Raw genomic sequence first — 15,507 nt, forward strand, 5'->3', positions numbered from 1 at the left:
GAGTGGGAGGGAAAGAGAGAGAGGTGGGTGGACAGAGAGGTGGGGGGACAGAGAGCGAGAAAGGTGGGGAGAGATAGAGAGATGGGGGTAGAGAGAGTGAGAGAGAGTGAGAGAAAGAGAGAGGGAGAGAGAGGTGGGGAAAGAGAGATAGAAAGAGAGAGAAGGGGGGGGCGATCAGGCGATCAGAGGTAAAGAAAATAAAAATGAATGAAGAGGGAGATGGTGAAAGATAGCGATCAAGGAAATAAAGAGTGGAGAAAGAGGGGGGTTATACATTGTCAAAAAGAGAGAGAGAAACAAGAACAACACACACATCTCGCACATAGATACACAACAACAACGCTCAACGACAACAGCACAAATACACACAGACATAATGATGAAAGGATGGAAAGAATGTTGAAAATGGAGGGGAAGTTAGTACAGTACCTGTGTGTCTCCAGGGTTCTATCTGCTGTCCTCTTCATACCTGAGCTATGGAGTGACAGGGGGATGAGAGACGGGCCTCATCATGGGTTAAAGGGTACAGGAGGGTGAGAGACGGGCCTCATCATGGGTTAGAGGGTACAGGGAGATGAGAGACGGGCCTCAACATGGGTTAGAGGGGTACAGGGGGGTGAGTAGCAGGAGAGACACATCAGGGTAGGGGAGGCATACCATGACATGAATGGATAACATAAATATAGAGATGACATTTACACACTGACATTAACACAAATACACACACACACAAACCAATATACACACAAACACAGTGAAATGCTAATGGACATTGACACTTGAACACAGACTAAACCCCACAGAAACACACACCTACACACACCTACACCTCAACCTACCTGGTGTGTCTCATCCCAGCCGTTCTCGTCCCTGACGGCCAGCTTGGCGCGGTGGTGGAGCAGGGTCTCACAGCAGGAGGTGTCGCCCCCTGTCAGCACAGTGTGGTAGAGCGGAGTCAGCCCCGCCGGTCCTTATAGTCTGGAGACGCACCCAGAGACAGCAAGGTCTATAGGGACACACCAGGTAGACACACATACTTACACTCTTAGAAAAAAAGGTGCTATCTAGAACCTAAAAGGTTTCTTCGGCTGTCCCCGTCCAGGAGAACCCTCTAAATAACCCTTTTGAGTTCCTTGTAGCACCCTTTCCACAGAGTGTTCTACATGGAACCCAAAAGAGTTCAACCTGGAACCAAAAAGGGTTCTCCTATGGGGACAGCCGAAAAACCCTTTTGGAACCCTTTTTTCTAAGAGTGTATTAAACGATTAGTTGAATATCACAATAACATATGCGATATCATTATAAGAACATCATGACTGTATCTCAATGCAAGACTCTATGCACAGTGGGTCCATACATGCTCCTTTAATCCAGGGACTTGAGTGTAAGGAGGTGTGTGTGTGTTTACCAGCAACGCTGTGTGGCAGTGGCTGCGGACAGCCTTGTGTAGAGGTGTGAGTCCGTCCTTGGACCTGAAATCAAGATGAGCCCCTCCCAGCACCAGCCCCCGTATGGCCTCCCCTCCCCCCGGCTCACATTGCACAGCCAACGTCAGGGGGGTTTCTACAGAGGAGAGAGAGAGATGGAGCAATGGAGTGACGGAGGGGCTCATATATTTAATCAGACAGACAGGAGTGGGGCCATGGAGTTATGACATGAACATTACAGCATTATGTCACTCTAGTCTACTGTAGTAGTACGGTATCTATTATCTGATAGTGGCAGATGTAGAGCTCTCTGCTGTCCCCTGGTGTTGCCAGGTGGAAGTGCACTTCACACTCCCAGCGACAGCAGGCTCTGTTGTGTGAGGAATGTTGGAGCACACCCAAAACTGCTAACAGTAGCTGCCTGTCTCCCACCTCGTTATATTATCTGGCTCTTAAATGAGACTCAAACTAACTGTCTATTTTGCTTATTATAATCATATTTAAGTGTTAGATAGATAGAGCTTTGGGTAAGTGTGATTCAGAGTTGGAGAGAGTATTGGGGATTTTCAGGTCGAGGTTACAGAGGACAGCCATTAGCCATAGCTCCCACAGCTATGTTGGCTGTTAGCTAATTCAACTTGGATATGAACAGTTTGCTAGCTAGATGACAGGTTGTATGGCTGAAGGGTCTGGAAATGATCTCTAGGATGCTAAATATACAGTGGCCATATGCCCCACAAATGATATGGGTCACTAAGAAGGATTTCTTAGGGGGTATCAAGGTATCAGGGACTAGACAGACAGACAGACAAGGCAGGCAGGCAGACAAGGCAGGCAGGCAGACAGACAGACAAGGCAGGCAGACAAGGAAGGAAGGAAGGAAGGAAGGAAGGAAGGAAGGAAGGAAGGAAGGAAGGAAGGCAGGCAGGAAGGCAGGCAGGCAGGCAGGCAGGCAGGCAGGGGAGGAGGGCAGGCAGGCAGGCAGGCAGGCAGGCAGGCAGGCAGGCAGGCAGGCAGGCAGGCAGGCAGGCAGGCAGGCAGGCAGGCAGGAGGGCAGGGAGGCAGGCAGGCAGGCAGGCAGGCAGGCAGGCAGGCAGGCAGGCAGGCAGGCAGGCAGGCAGGCAGGCAGGCAGGCAGGCAGGCAGGCAGGCAGGCAGGCAGGCAGGGCAGGCAGGCAGGCAGGCAGGCAGGCAGGCAGGCAGGCAGGCAGGCAGGCAGGCAGGCAGGCAGGCAGGCAGGCAGGCAGGCAGGCAGGCAGGCAGGCAGGCAGGCAGGCAGGCAGGCAGGCAGGCAGGCAGGCAGGCAGGCAGGCAGGCAGGCAGGCAGGCAGGCAGGCAGGCAGGCAGGCAGGCAGGCAGGCAGGCAGGCAGGCAGGCAGGCAGGCAGGCAGGCAGGCAGGCAGGCAGGCAGGCAGGCAGGCAGGCAGGCAGGCAGGCAGGCAGGCAGGCAGGCAGGCAGGCAGGCAGGCAGGCAGGCAGGCAGGCAGGCAGGCAGGCAGGCAGGCAGGCAGGCAGGCAGGCAGGCAGGCAGGCTGAGGCTGACTGACTGCTGACTGGCTGAGGCTGGCTGACTGGCTGGCTGACTGGCTGAGGAGGACTGGTGCTAACTGACTGACTGGTGCTAAGGCAGACTGGTGCTAAGACTGACTGGTGCTAACTGACTGACTGGTGCTAACTGACTGACTGGTGCTAACTGACTGACTGGTGCTAACTGACTGACTGGTGCTAACTGACTGACTGGTGCTAACTGACTGACTGGTGACTAACTGACTGACTGGTGCTAACTGACTGACTGGTGCTAACTGACTGACTGGTGCTAACTGACTGACTGGTGCTAACTGACTGACTGGTGCTAACTGACTGACTGGTGCTAACTGACTGAGGAGAGGTCACAGGTCACCCTGGCAGCGGACAGCATCTGACAGCATCTCACCTCCTGTGTCAGGGTCCTGGTAGTTGGGGTCAAGCCCTTTGTCCAAGAACTTGGCCATCTTGTCCACAGAGCCACTTTGGATATAGTCCATGAACTTCTTCAGACTGGCCTATGAGGGGATAGAGAGAGATGAGGGGACTCCAGAACCTAAAAGTGTTCTTTGGCTGTCCCCATAGGAGAACCCTTTGAAGAACCCTTTTCTGTTCAAGGGTTCTACCTGGAACCAAAAGGGTTCTACCTGGAACCAAGAAGGGTTCTCCAATAGGGAAAGCCGAAGAACCATTTGGAACACTTTTTTCTAAGAGTGTGCCAGCACTGCGTTCCACAGAGAGCAGAGATGACACATTAATACTGGAGTTGTCTGCCACACAAAACACAGCACAGCTAACAGTGGAGGGCTTCCCCAAGGGCCTGTAACTGCAGACAGACAGTGTGCAGTCCCACTCACACACACACGTGAGTGCACACACACACAGACGCATAAGTATACACACACATACACCTTCATACTGCACCAATGCATGCACACACTTACACCTACAATTCACATTGTGCCACACCCATTGAAACAGACCACCAGTACCTTAGTGTGCAGTTTAGCCAGCTGTTTCTCATCTAGATTGGTCTGTTTGTACACTCTGGTCTTGTAACGAAACTATAGAGAGAGAAAGAGAGAGAGAGAGAGAAATAGAGAGAGAGAGAGAGAGAGAGAGAGAGAGAGAGAGAGAGAGAGAGAGAGAGAGAGAGAGAGAGAGAGAGAGAGAGAGAGAGAGAGAGAGAGAGAGTTAATCCTGACTGGAAGGCCTTTTGTCCTCAATTCTCTCAGCTTTTGGCCTAGATCCACATGATGGAGCCTGCAGATGTATTGCAAAATGATGCTTTATCTAGTTTACCCATAACTTCCATCCTCCTCCTCGTCCTCCTCTCTCAATGAAAAAAGAAAAAAACAGCACAGGTTCACACTAGTTTCCAGCCACAGAGTGAGAGTAGCCCACAGAGTAACCTTACAGAGTAACCCACAGAGTGAGAGTAGCCCACAGAGTAACTTTACAGAGTAACCCACAGAGTGAGAGTAACCCACAGAGTAACCTTACAGAGTAACCCACAGAGTGGGAGTAACCCACAGAGTAACCATACAGAGTAACCATACAGAGTAACCGTACAGAGTAACCCGCGAGCGAGAGTAACACACAGAGCAACCTTATAGAGTAACCCACAGAGTAACCTTACAGAGTAACCCACAGAGTGAGAGTAACCATACAGAGTAACTTTACAGAGTAACCCACAGAGTGAGAGTAACCCACAGAGTAACCTTACAGAGTAACCTTAAAGAGTGAGAAACCCACAGAGTAACCTTACAAAGTAACCCACAGAGTGAGAGTAACCTAACCTTACAGAGTAACCCACAGAGTGAGAGAAGCCCACAGAGTAACCTTACAGAGTAACCCACAGAGTAACCTTACAGAGTAACCCAAAGAGTGAGAATAGCCCACAGAGTAACCTTACAGAGTAACCCACAGAGTAACCTTACAGAGTAACCCAAAGAGTGAGAATAGCCCACAGAGTAACCTTACAGAGTAACCCACAGAGTGGGAGTAACCTTACAAATCAAATCAAATCAAATTAAATTGTATTTGTCACATACACATGGTTAGCAGATGTTAATGCGAGTGTAGCGAAATGCTTGTGCTTCTAGTTCCGACAATACAGTAATAACCAACAAGTAATCTAACTAACAATTCCAAAACTACTGTTTTATACACACAAGTGTAAAGGGATAAAGAATATGTACATAAAGATATATGAATGAGTGATGGTACAGAGCGGCATAGGCAAGATACAGTAGATGGTATCGAGTACAGTATATACATATGAGATGAGTATGTAAACAGAGTAACCCACAGAGTGAGATTAGTCCACAGAGTAACCCATAGAGTAACCTTACAGAGTAACCCACAGAGTGAGAGTAACCTAACCTTACAGAGTAACCCATAGAGTGAGAGTAACCTTACAGAGTAACCCACAGAGTGAGAGTACCCCACAGAGTAACTTTACAGAGTAACCCACATAGTGAGATTAGCCCACAGAGTAACCTTACAGAGTAACCTTACAGAGTAACCCATAGAGTAACCCACTGAGTAACCGTACAGAGTAACCCACAGAGTGAGAGTAACCCACAGTGAGAGTAACTCACAGAGTAACCTTACAGAGTAACCCACAGAGTGAGAGAAGCCCACAGAGTAACCTTACAGAGTAACCCACAGAGTGAGAGTAACCCACAGAGTAACCCACAGAGTAACCTTACAGAGTAACCCACAGAGTGAGAGTAACCCACAGAGTAACCGTACAGAGTAACCCATAGAGTGAGAGTAACCCACAGAGTAACCTTACAGAGTAACCCAAAGAGTGAGAATAGCCCACAGAGTAACCTTACAGAGTAACCCACAGTGAGAGTAACCTAACCTTACAGAGTAACCCACAGAGTGAGAGAAGCCCACAGAGTAACCTTACAGAGTAACCCACAGAGTGAGAGTAACCTTACAAATCAAATCAAATCAAATTAAATTGTATTTGTCACATACACATGGTTAGCAGATGTTATAATGCGAGTGTAGCGAAATGCTTGTGCTTCTAGTTCCGACAATGCAGTAATAACCAACAAGTAATCTAACTAACAATTCCAAAACTACTGTCTTATACACACAAGTGTAAAGGGATAAAGAATATGTACATAAAGATATATGAATGAGTGATGGTACAGAGCGGCATAGGCAAGATACAGTAGATGATATCGAGTACAGTATATACATATGAGATGAGTATGTAAACAGAGTAACCCACAGAGTGAGATTAGCCCACAGAGTAACCCATAGAGTAACCTTACAGAGTAACCCACAGAGTAACCTTACAGAGTAACCCACAGAGTGAGAGTAACCTTACAGAGTAACCCAGAGTGAGAGTAACCTTACAGAGTAACCCACAGAGTAACCTTACAGAGTAACCTTACAGAGTAACCTTACAGAGTAACCCAGAGTGAGAGTAACCTTACAGAGTAACCCACAGAGTAACCTTACAGAGTAACCTTACAGAGTAACCCAGAGTGAGAGTAACCTTACAGAGTAACCTTACAGAGTAACCTTACAGAGTAACCTTACAGAGTAACCCACAGAGTAACCTTACAGAGTAACCCAGAGTGAGAGTAACCTTACAGAGTAACCCACAGAGTAACCTTACAGAGTAACCTTACAGAGTAACCTTACAGAGTAACCCACAGAGTAACCTTACAGAGTAACCCAGAGTGAGAGTAACCTTACAGAGTAACCCACAGAGTAACCTTACAGAGTAACCTTACAGAGTAGCCCACAGAGTAACCTTACAGAGTAACCTTACAGAGTAGCCCACAGAGTAACCTTACAGAGTAGCCTTACACAGTAACCTCACAGAGTAACCTTACAGAGTAGCCCACAGAGTAACCTTACAGAGTAGCCCACAGAGTAACCTTACAGAGTAACCTTACAGAGTAGCCCACATAGTAACCTTACAGAGTAACCTTACACAGTAGCCCACATATTAACCTTACAGAGTAACCAACAGAGTGAGAATAACCTTACAGTGTAACCCTACATCCAGGCTGTATATACCTCCAGATATGGTACCCCCTTCTCAAAGGATTGTGGGTACTCTCTCAGCATCTTCTCCTCCTCCAGGAACTTGGCGTCATGGCCTTCGGTGGCTGGTTGGAACAAGCCGTAGTTCAACACATCCCGCAACGAATCGGTCAGAGAACATAGCACCTGCTGCTTGGCCTTCCAAACGGTCGCATCCGGGTTGAACCGCAAACACTTCTGCAGAGGAGACGGGGAGAAAAGGGGAGAGAGAGAGGGAGAGAGAGAAGGAGAGAGAGGGAGAGAGAGGGTTCAATGGTAGTGCTTATAGAGAAGAGATAGAGGGTGGAGAGAGGAAGGGGTAGTTGGGGTTTAGATGAAAACACTAAAGAAGAAAAGTGAGGAAAAGGAAAGCATTGAACTGTAAAGTAGAAAAGTAACAGCAATTTAACAGTCTAGACTGAGGGAAGGGTCCTGGTGCAGTATTAGTGTGTCTGTCAGAAGTGGAGAACCGCTCCTCGCTGCAGTACTGCTGTTATTACCATTCTGAACCACTAGGCAGAGACATTGTGAGTCCACCACAGGGACCAGTGATGTGTATGGTTTTATACAGTAAGGAGATATGAATGGCTGATTGTACTGTCTCCTCTGATCAGTGAGCTCCTGTATGGTGAGATGAATAGAATGTTTGATTGTGCTGTATCATATAGGCACAGTTAGCATTAGACATAATGTCATTTTATGGACAGATCCACATCTGTTTCTGTAGATCATGAATCAAACAGTCTTCCTATCTTTCTCTCTCTCTCTCTCTCTCTCTGGTGTGAGTCTGGGCTGAGGCTGAGGTAGAGCAGGCCATTCCCCTGACCTTGAAGTAGCTGTGTGATTGGTCCTTCTGGAGAGCAGCTGTATCTCTCGCTTGCTGCTTCTGCATGCATGGATGTACGCTCCACGGCTCAATACATCTCACTAACGTGTTTAACTCTCTCTTTCTGTCTTAGTCTCTCCCTCACTGACTGTCTCACACACTCTCTCAGTCTGTCTGGTGTCATGACGTTGGCCTGGGGGTAGGTTTATGACAGTCATAAATACATCTTCCCCCCTTTTTCCTCTCTCTACCCTACTGATATTACATTTGCAAACCCCTTGGTCAACATAGAGATTCTGGGAACATCAGTAGGTGGGGGGAAATGAACTATATTCTGGTAATCCGACCAATTGAACATATGCAGTGGTACTTAATGAATGATGTCAGTTCGGTTGTCATCTGAGACATTCTCATCAATGATAAGATGACATAACCTCTACAGTGGAAAGTCTACACATCAGAGTTATCGGATTCACAAAGAATTGTTGTTCAATTTAAATGTTTGAGTATGAAATTATTCGTGATGGGTTGAAATGTGATTTTAGCTTCTAAAATGTGAGAATTGGGTTTTCATAAGGTTAGGGCTCTGCTCAATCAGTGGACCGCCCCTGTGAAGACACACGGGTCATAAAAGTTTTCAGACACACCCTTCTCCCTCCACTATATAAAGCCTTGACGAGAATATAACCTACTGTTCCGAGGATGTGACGACGGCGGTCCGATGTCAGAATGGTTTAGATAAAAACTACAGAACGAAGCCAACATCAGCGTGAACTTTGGTTGCGAAGGGTATGAACTTTGAACTCTTATTCACTACAGAAGTGATACCTCCTAGCCGTTGAGTTAGCAACAGCAGCTGCAAACGAGGGTTAGGAAGGAACAGACAGAATGTCCCGTCTATCACACAACGACGTTACTACAGCATATTCAATTGACCACCAGAGACATTCTTCAAAGGACAAAGGACTCGGTTTGGCAACACGGCCTTCCATCTACCAACCTACCAAAGCGCAGCTCAGAGTAAATATTTATTGCATTTTCCTTTTCCAAATGGGCGGTAATTTAGAATGCATAAGATACTGTATTTACGATAGCACAGCTTCTTCCTTTGTTACTCAGTCTTCCCGCTCTTTCACTAAACCCAGCCCCTTTTCTTTTGTGTAACAAGCTGTCATATCTGTTCCGCCTGCCAGGGACGTTTTCCTTTATGACGCAATTTGTAATCAAGTTATGATTAATTATGTGTATGTGTAATTCTGTGTGATTAGCTAGGTATTTAGTAAATAAATAATTAAACCCAATTTTGTATTGCTGATTCAACTTGTTAGCCAGGGTTCGTGAAGATAACCAAGAATTTACAACTTTCAGATGAGACTGAAATAAGGTGACGATTAATATTGACTGCTATTGATGTAAAATATTACTAGGTCTTTAAGAGTTTATTCGGAAGATAACAGCTCCAAAAATATTATTTCGTGGTGCCCCGACTCTCTAGTTAATTACATTTACATGATTAGCTCAATCAGGTGATATTAATTACGGATAAATGATTTTATAGAATAGCATGTCATATCACTTAATCCGGCATAGCCAAAGACACGACACTGGCACTGGTGTGTGTGTGTGTGTGTGTGTGTGTGTGTGTGTGTGTGTGTGTGTGTGTGTGTGTGTGTGTGTGTGGGTTTGAAGGAGGGAGGGAGAGAGTGAGAATGGAATACTGTGCAGAGGTGTAACGTGTCTCTCTCCCTCTCTTTTATTCAGTCTGGGTTTGTGCACAGCCAACCGAATCACTATGGCAACCAGTTCATTAGTGGAGCAAGCTCCTTGTTGCCATAGAGACATCCCTGTGTTCCCTTGGAGATGGGGGACTATGGGATAAAGTGAGAGAGTGCCCGTGCCTGTGTGTATGTGTGTTTTACAGTGAGACGAGAACGAGAGGTGGAGTCAGGGGGAGGAAAGGGTTTATGTATGAGAGAGGGAAAGAGAGGGAACGAGGGAGGGATATAGAGAGGGAGGGAGGGAGTGAGAGAGAAAGAGAGATGGAGAAAGAGAGACATTGAAAGGGAGAGTAAAAGAGAGAGGATGAGTAGGTGTGTCAGCATGCAATAGATCGTTTCTTACACACACGCTGACATACTGCACCAACATGTACATTCAATCACACATTAGAATTAACACTCAGTCCCTTCAAAAAACACACACGCAAAGCTAGGGAAGCTAAATATAATCTGAGATCATTGAGGAGGAGGAGAAAGTTTATCAATACAGCATAATGCATGAAGAATATTCCCATAATCACCATCATTATTGTTTCAATTATTATGACACTCTTTGTATAATTACTGTAAATCTTTTACATTAAAAAAAAATGTTTTATTAACCCTCTTCAGAGGACACGTCTTCTTTGTTTTTTACAGCTTTTCTACTTCATATACAGTGGGGCAAAAAAGTATTTAGTCAGCCACCAATTGTGCAAGTTCTCCCACTTAAAAAGATGAGAGAGGCCTGCAATTTTCATCATAGGTACACTTCAACTATGACAGACAAAATGAGAAGGAAAAAAATCCAGAAAATCACATTGTAGGATTTTTAGTCAATTTATTTGCAAATTATGGTGGAAAATAAGTATTTGGTCACCTACAAACAAGCAAGATTTCTGGCTCTCACAGACCTGTAACTTATTCTTTAAGAGGCTCCTCTGTCCTCCACTCGTTACCTGTATTAATGGCACCTGTTTGAAATTGTTATCAGTATAAAAGACACCTGTCCACAACCTCAAACAGTCACACTCCAAACTCCACTATGGCCAAGAGCTGTCAAAGGACACCAGAAACAAAATTGTAGACCTGCACCAGGCTGGGAAGACTGAATCTGCAATAGATAAGCAGCTTGATTTGAAGAAATCAACTGTGGGAGCAATTATTAGGAAATGGAAGACATACAAGACCACTGATAATCTCCCTCGATCTGGGGCTCCACGCAAGATCTCACCCCGTGGGGTCAAAATGATCACAAGAACGGTGAGCAAAAATCCCAGAACCACACGGGGGGACCTAGTGAATGACCTGCAGAGAGCTGGGACCAAAGTAACAAAGCCCACCATCAGTAACACACTACGCCGCCAGGGACTCAAATCATGCAGTGCCAGACGTGTCCCCCTGGCACTGCATGATTGAGAGAATGTCATATGGTCAGATGAAACCAAAATAGAACTTTTTGGTAAAAACTCAACTCGTTGTGTTTGGAGGACAAAGAATGCTGAGTTGCATCCAAAGAACATCATACCTACTGTGAAGCATGGGGGTGGAAACATCATGCTTTGGGGCTGTTTTTCTGCAAAGGGACCAGGACGACTGATCCCCAGCAACAGCCCCAAAACATCACTGCTCTAGAGGAGATCTGCATGGAGGAATGGGCCAAAATACCAGCAACAGTGTGTGAAAACTTTGTGAAGACTTACAGAAAACATTTGACCTCTGTCATTGCCAACAAAGGGTATATAACAAAGTATTGAGATAAACTTTTGTTATTGACCAAATACTTATTTTCCACCATAATTTGCAAATAAATTCATGAAATATCCTACAATGTGATTTTCTGGATTTTTTCCCTCATTTTGTCTGTCATAGTCAAAGTGTACCTATGATGAAAATTACAGGCCTCTCTCATCTTTTTAAGTGGGAGAACTTGCACAATTGGTGGCTGACTAAATACTTTTTTGCCCCACTGTACATAGATTTTACATAAAGATTTCACATATACATTTTAATTCTGCAGTTAATCTTAGGGGAATTAGCACATTTGTTTAAGACAGGAGAGTTTCTGTTCAACACCAAAGCAGGTGAGAGAAGAGGAACGGGTGGACCACTGAACAAGCAACCTGATTGGTCCATATACCTACGGATTGGTTGAAATGACTCATTGAACTCTCTCATGAGCCCTCCACTCCAGACTAACTCTTTACAGACTTCTAACAGAGAGGAAGACCATCTCTGCTTCTGAGTCTGACTGGTTCTGACATACTGTTATTGATTCAGTATTATAGACTAACAACTAGCTGTAGGTTGAGGCAGCTTACAGGCCAATAAGTGACAACAGTCCATATTGACTGTCACTTCTCTCTTTAACACTCATATTACAGTCAGGGCCGTAGCTACATATGAAGACACCGAATTAGAAAAGTAGAATACACAAGGTGACATTTCAAAACGTGGTTGTTTTCCTTCCTATATGTCCCACACTCACAGTCACTCAATTAGTCCATATCTGTTCATTAACATTTTTTAGATAGGTAAATGAATCTACTTAGTCTAGCCAGCCATCTAAAGTAATCATGGTTGATTACTGTCACTCAGATATCATATTAACATGGTATAAGTCATGGCAAATGTGTAGAATTGCAGGAAATTACTACAACAAAAAATCTGTAAATCTGTTCACCTTTTGATAATAAAGTACTTTTTCTGCTAACAGATCCCTCTGTATGTTTTTAATCCCGGTGCTGAATGAATGTGAGTTAATGCGGCTAACTGTATTGCTAATAGGCTATATGTTTGTAGATGAGTTAATGAGGCTAACTGTATTGCTAATAGGTTACATGTTTGTAGATGAGTTAATGCGGCTAACTGTATTGCTAATAGGCTATATGTTTGTAGATGAGTTAATGAGGCTAACTGTATAGCTAATAGGTTATATGTTTGTAGATGAGTTAATGAGGGCTAACTAGATGAGTTGCTAATAGGCTATATGTTTGTAGATGAGTTAATGAGGCTAACTGTATTGCTAATAGGTTATATGTTTGTAGATGAGTTAATGAGGCTAACTGTATTGCTAATAGGCTATATGTTTGTAGATTAGTTAATGCTAACTGTATTGCTAATAGGCTAACTGTATTGCTAATAGGCTATATGTTTGTAGAGTTAATGCGGCTAACTGTATTGCTAATAGGCTATATGTTTGTAGATGAGTTAATGAGGCTAACTGTATTGCTAATAGGCTATATGTTTGTAGATGAGTTAATGAGGCTAACTGTATTGCTAATAGGCTATATGTTTGTAGATGAGTTAATGAGGCTAACTGTATTGCTAATAGGCTATATGTTTGTAGATGAGTTAATGAGGCTAACTGTATTGCTAATAGGCTATATGTTTGTAGATGAGTTAATGAGGCTAACTGTATTGCTAATAGGCTATATGTTTGTAGATGAGTTAATGAGGCTAACTATATTGCTAATAGGTTACATGTTTGTAGATGAGTTAATGAGGCTAACTGTATTGCTAATAGGTTACATGTTTGTAGATGAGTTAATGAGGCTAACTGTATTGCTAATAGGTTACATGTTTGTAGATGAGTTAATGAGGCTAACTGTATTGCTAATAGGTTACATGTTTGTAGATGAGTTAATGAGGCTAACTGTATTGCTAATAGGCTATATGTTTGTAGATGAGTTAATGAGGCTAACTGTATTGCTAATAGGTTACATGTTTGTAGATGAGTTAATGAGGCTAACTGTATTGCTAATAGGCTATATGTTTGTAGATGAGTTAATGAGGCTAACTGTATAGATGAGTTAATAGGCTATATGTTTGTAGATGAGTTAATGAGGCTAACTGTATTGCTAATAGGCTATATGTTTGTAGATGAGTTAATGAGGCTAACTGTATTGCTAATAGGCTATATGTTTGTAGATGAGTTAATGAGGCTAACTGTATTAGGCATGTTTGTAGATGAGTTAATAGGCTATATGTTTGTAGATGAGTTAATGAGGCTAACTGTATTGCTAATAGGCTATATGTTTGTAGATGAGTTAATGCGGCTAACTGTATTGCTAATAGGCTATATGTTTGTAGATGAGTTAATGCGGCTAACTGTATTGCTAATAGGCTATATGTTTGTAGATGAGTTAATGAGGCTAACTGTATTGCTAATAGGCTATATGTTTGTAGATGAGTTAATGCGGCTAACTGTATTGCTAATAGGCTATATGTTTGTAGATGAGTTAATGAGGCTAACTGTATTGCTAATAGGCTATATGTTTGTAGATGGACTCTAGAGCTAGAGCAACTCAGGCGATAATGGCGGGTTCCTTTTTGCTTGTTTTTGCTGTTCTCCAAATTGCAATTTAGAGTTTTTAAATCATACAGAAATGCAGTAAATGAGCTTCAACTTTCTTAGAATATTTTGTAAGGTGTCGGATTTCACCCCAACTCACTCACTCACTCACTCACTCACTCACTCACTCACTCACTCACTCACTCACTCACTCACTCACTCACTCACTCACTCACTCACTCACTCACTCAATAACTCACTCACTCACTCACTCACTCACTCCTACCCTCAAGTGCAGGGGGATTAGCAGCCTTTAATGAGAACTATGGGGAAATAACCACCCCCTCTCTCCCACTCTGTTTAAGTCAATTTCTCTCTCCCTTTCTCCTTTGGCCTCTCTCTATGTCTCTCACTACCTCTTTCCCGTCTATTTGCTATGTTCCCCCTCTCTAGCTACCTCACAGTCACACAGTCCTCCTTTCCACATTCCTTTCAGCCCCCTGTTTCCCTCCCTCCTTCCATCCCCTGTCCTCTCCTCTCTTCACCCTCTTATCTGGCTCTGCCTCTCTTATCTGGGCCCCTCTTCACCTATGGCTGAGCACTGAGGAGGCCCTTACAAGGCTTACAGTTGTTGGTCTACTCTAAATGTATGTCAATGGGATGATACTATGTTTATACAGCAGGTAAGATGACTGTGTATAGATGTACTATATACTGTATGTGTAGGTAAATATATATCAGGGGGTATGTGGGCACTTCTTAGCCAGTTGTGAAAATCCTCAATTCATAACATTTGTGTTTATGAGCTGCTGCCCGTCTCTCCATGATCTCATTACAATACAATTAACCAGCAATTAGAGTTTATTGAGGGCGAATTAGCTGACATGTAGACATGTAGATCAGGCCTAATACACTGGGATTATAGAATCATATTACCCCGCTGCACAGGAGAGAAGGAGATAGGAGGGAGGACAAGAGAGAGAGAAGAGAGAGAGAGAGAGAGTAGAGAGATGGGAAGAAGTGAGGTAGGGAGGGTGAAGGGACGGTGTGAAAGACCAAAGGAGAGAAGGACGATATGAGATGGAGGGAGGTCAGGAGAGAGGAGAAATAGAGGACAGGATATTGCCCTACTCCTCAGAAACATCAGCACAAACTTTAGTATTGGTTATCTTAGATCATGTCAAAATACATGTTCCTTCCATAAGACACAGAGAAAGGATCTTGGGTAACCAATTCCCCAGCATGCTTCTCACTGTTCGCACACACAGCGGAGCGAGGGAACAAGTAACAGCAGGAGATCCACAGAATAAAGTAATACACAGTACTGCACAATACTACACAGTACTACACACTCGTATAGTCATCATAACACATTCAAATCAGCACACAGACACATACAGTGCAATCAGAAAGTATTCAGACCCCTTCCATTTTTCCACATTTTGTTACGTTACAGCCTTATTCTAAAATGGATTAAATAAAACAAAACAGAAATACCTTATTTATATAAGTATTCAGACCCTTTGCTATGATACTCAACATTTTCCCATTTATCATCCTTGAGATGTTTCTACAACTTAATTGGAATCCACCTGTGATCAATTCAATTGATTGGACATGATTT

At 44.0% G+C, this 15,507-nt stretch overlaps 1 protein-coding gene across 1 annotated transcript in view; it reads right to left on the reverse strand.

The window, feature by feature from the left end:
* Positions 1–955: 955 nt before the first annotated feature.
* Positions 956–15,507, reverse strand: part of LOC121844468 (SH3 and multiple ankyrin repeat domains protein 1-like) — a 44,704-nt gene continuing 30,152 nt past the window's right edge. Inside the window, exons 3-7 of the mRNA XM_042314594.1 lie at positions 7,001–7,204; positions 3,943–4,014; positions 3,360–3,468; positions 1,409–1,563; positions 956–1,006 (exon numbers count right to left, since the gene is read on the reverse strand). Coding sequence (XP_042170528.1) covers positions 956–1,006; positions 1,409–1,563; positions 3,360–3,468; positions 3,943–4,014; positions 7,001–7,204 — 591 coding nt within the window. The remainder of the gene's footprint in view (positions 1,007–1,408; positions 1,564–3,359; positions 3,469–3,942; positions 4,015–7,000; positions 7,205–15,507) is intronic.

The sequence above is a fragment of the Oncorhynchus tshawytscha genome, unplaced genomic scaffold (genome assembly GCF_018296145.1).
Source record: "Oncorhynchus tshawytscha isolate Ot180627B unplaced genomic scaffold, Otsh_v2.0 Un_contig_7960_pilon_pilon, whole genome shotgun sequence".
Lineage (NCBI taxonomy): Eukaryota > Metazoa > Chordata > Actinopteri > Salmoniformes > Salmonidae > Oncorhynchus > Oncorhynchus tshawytscha.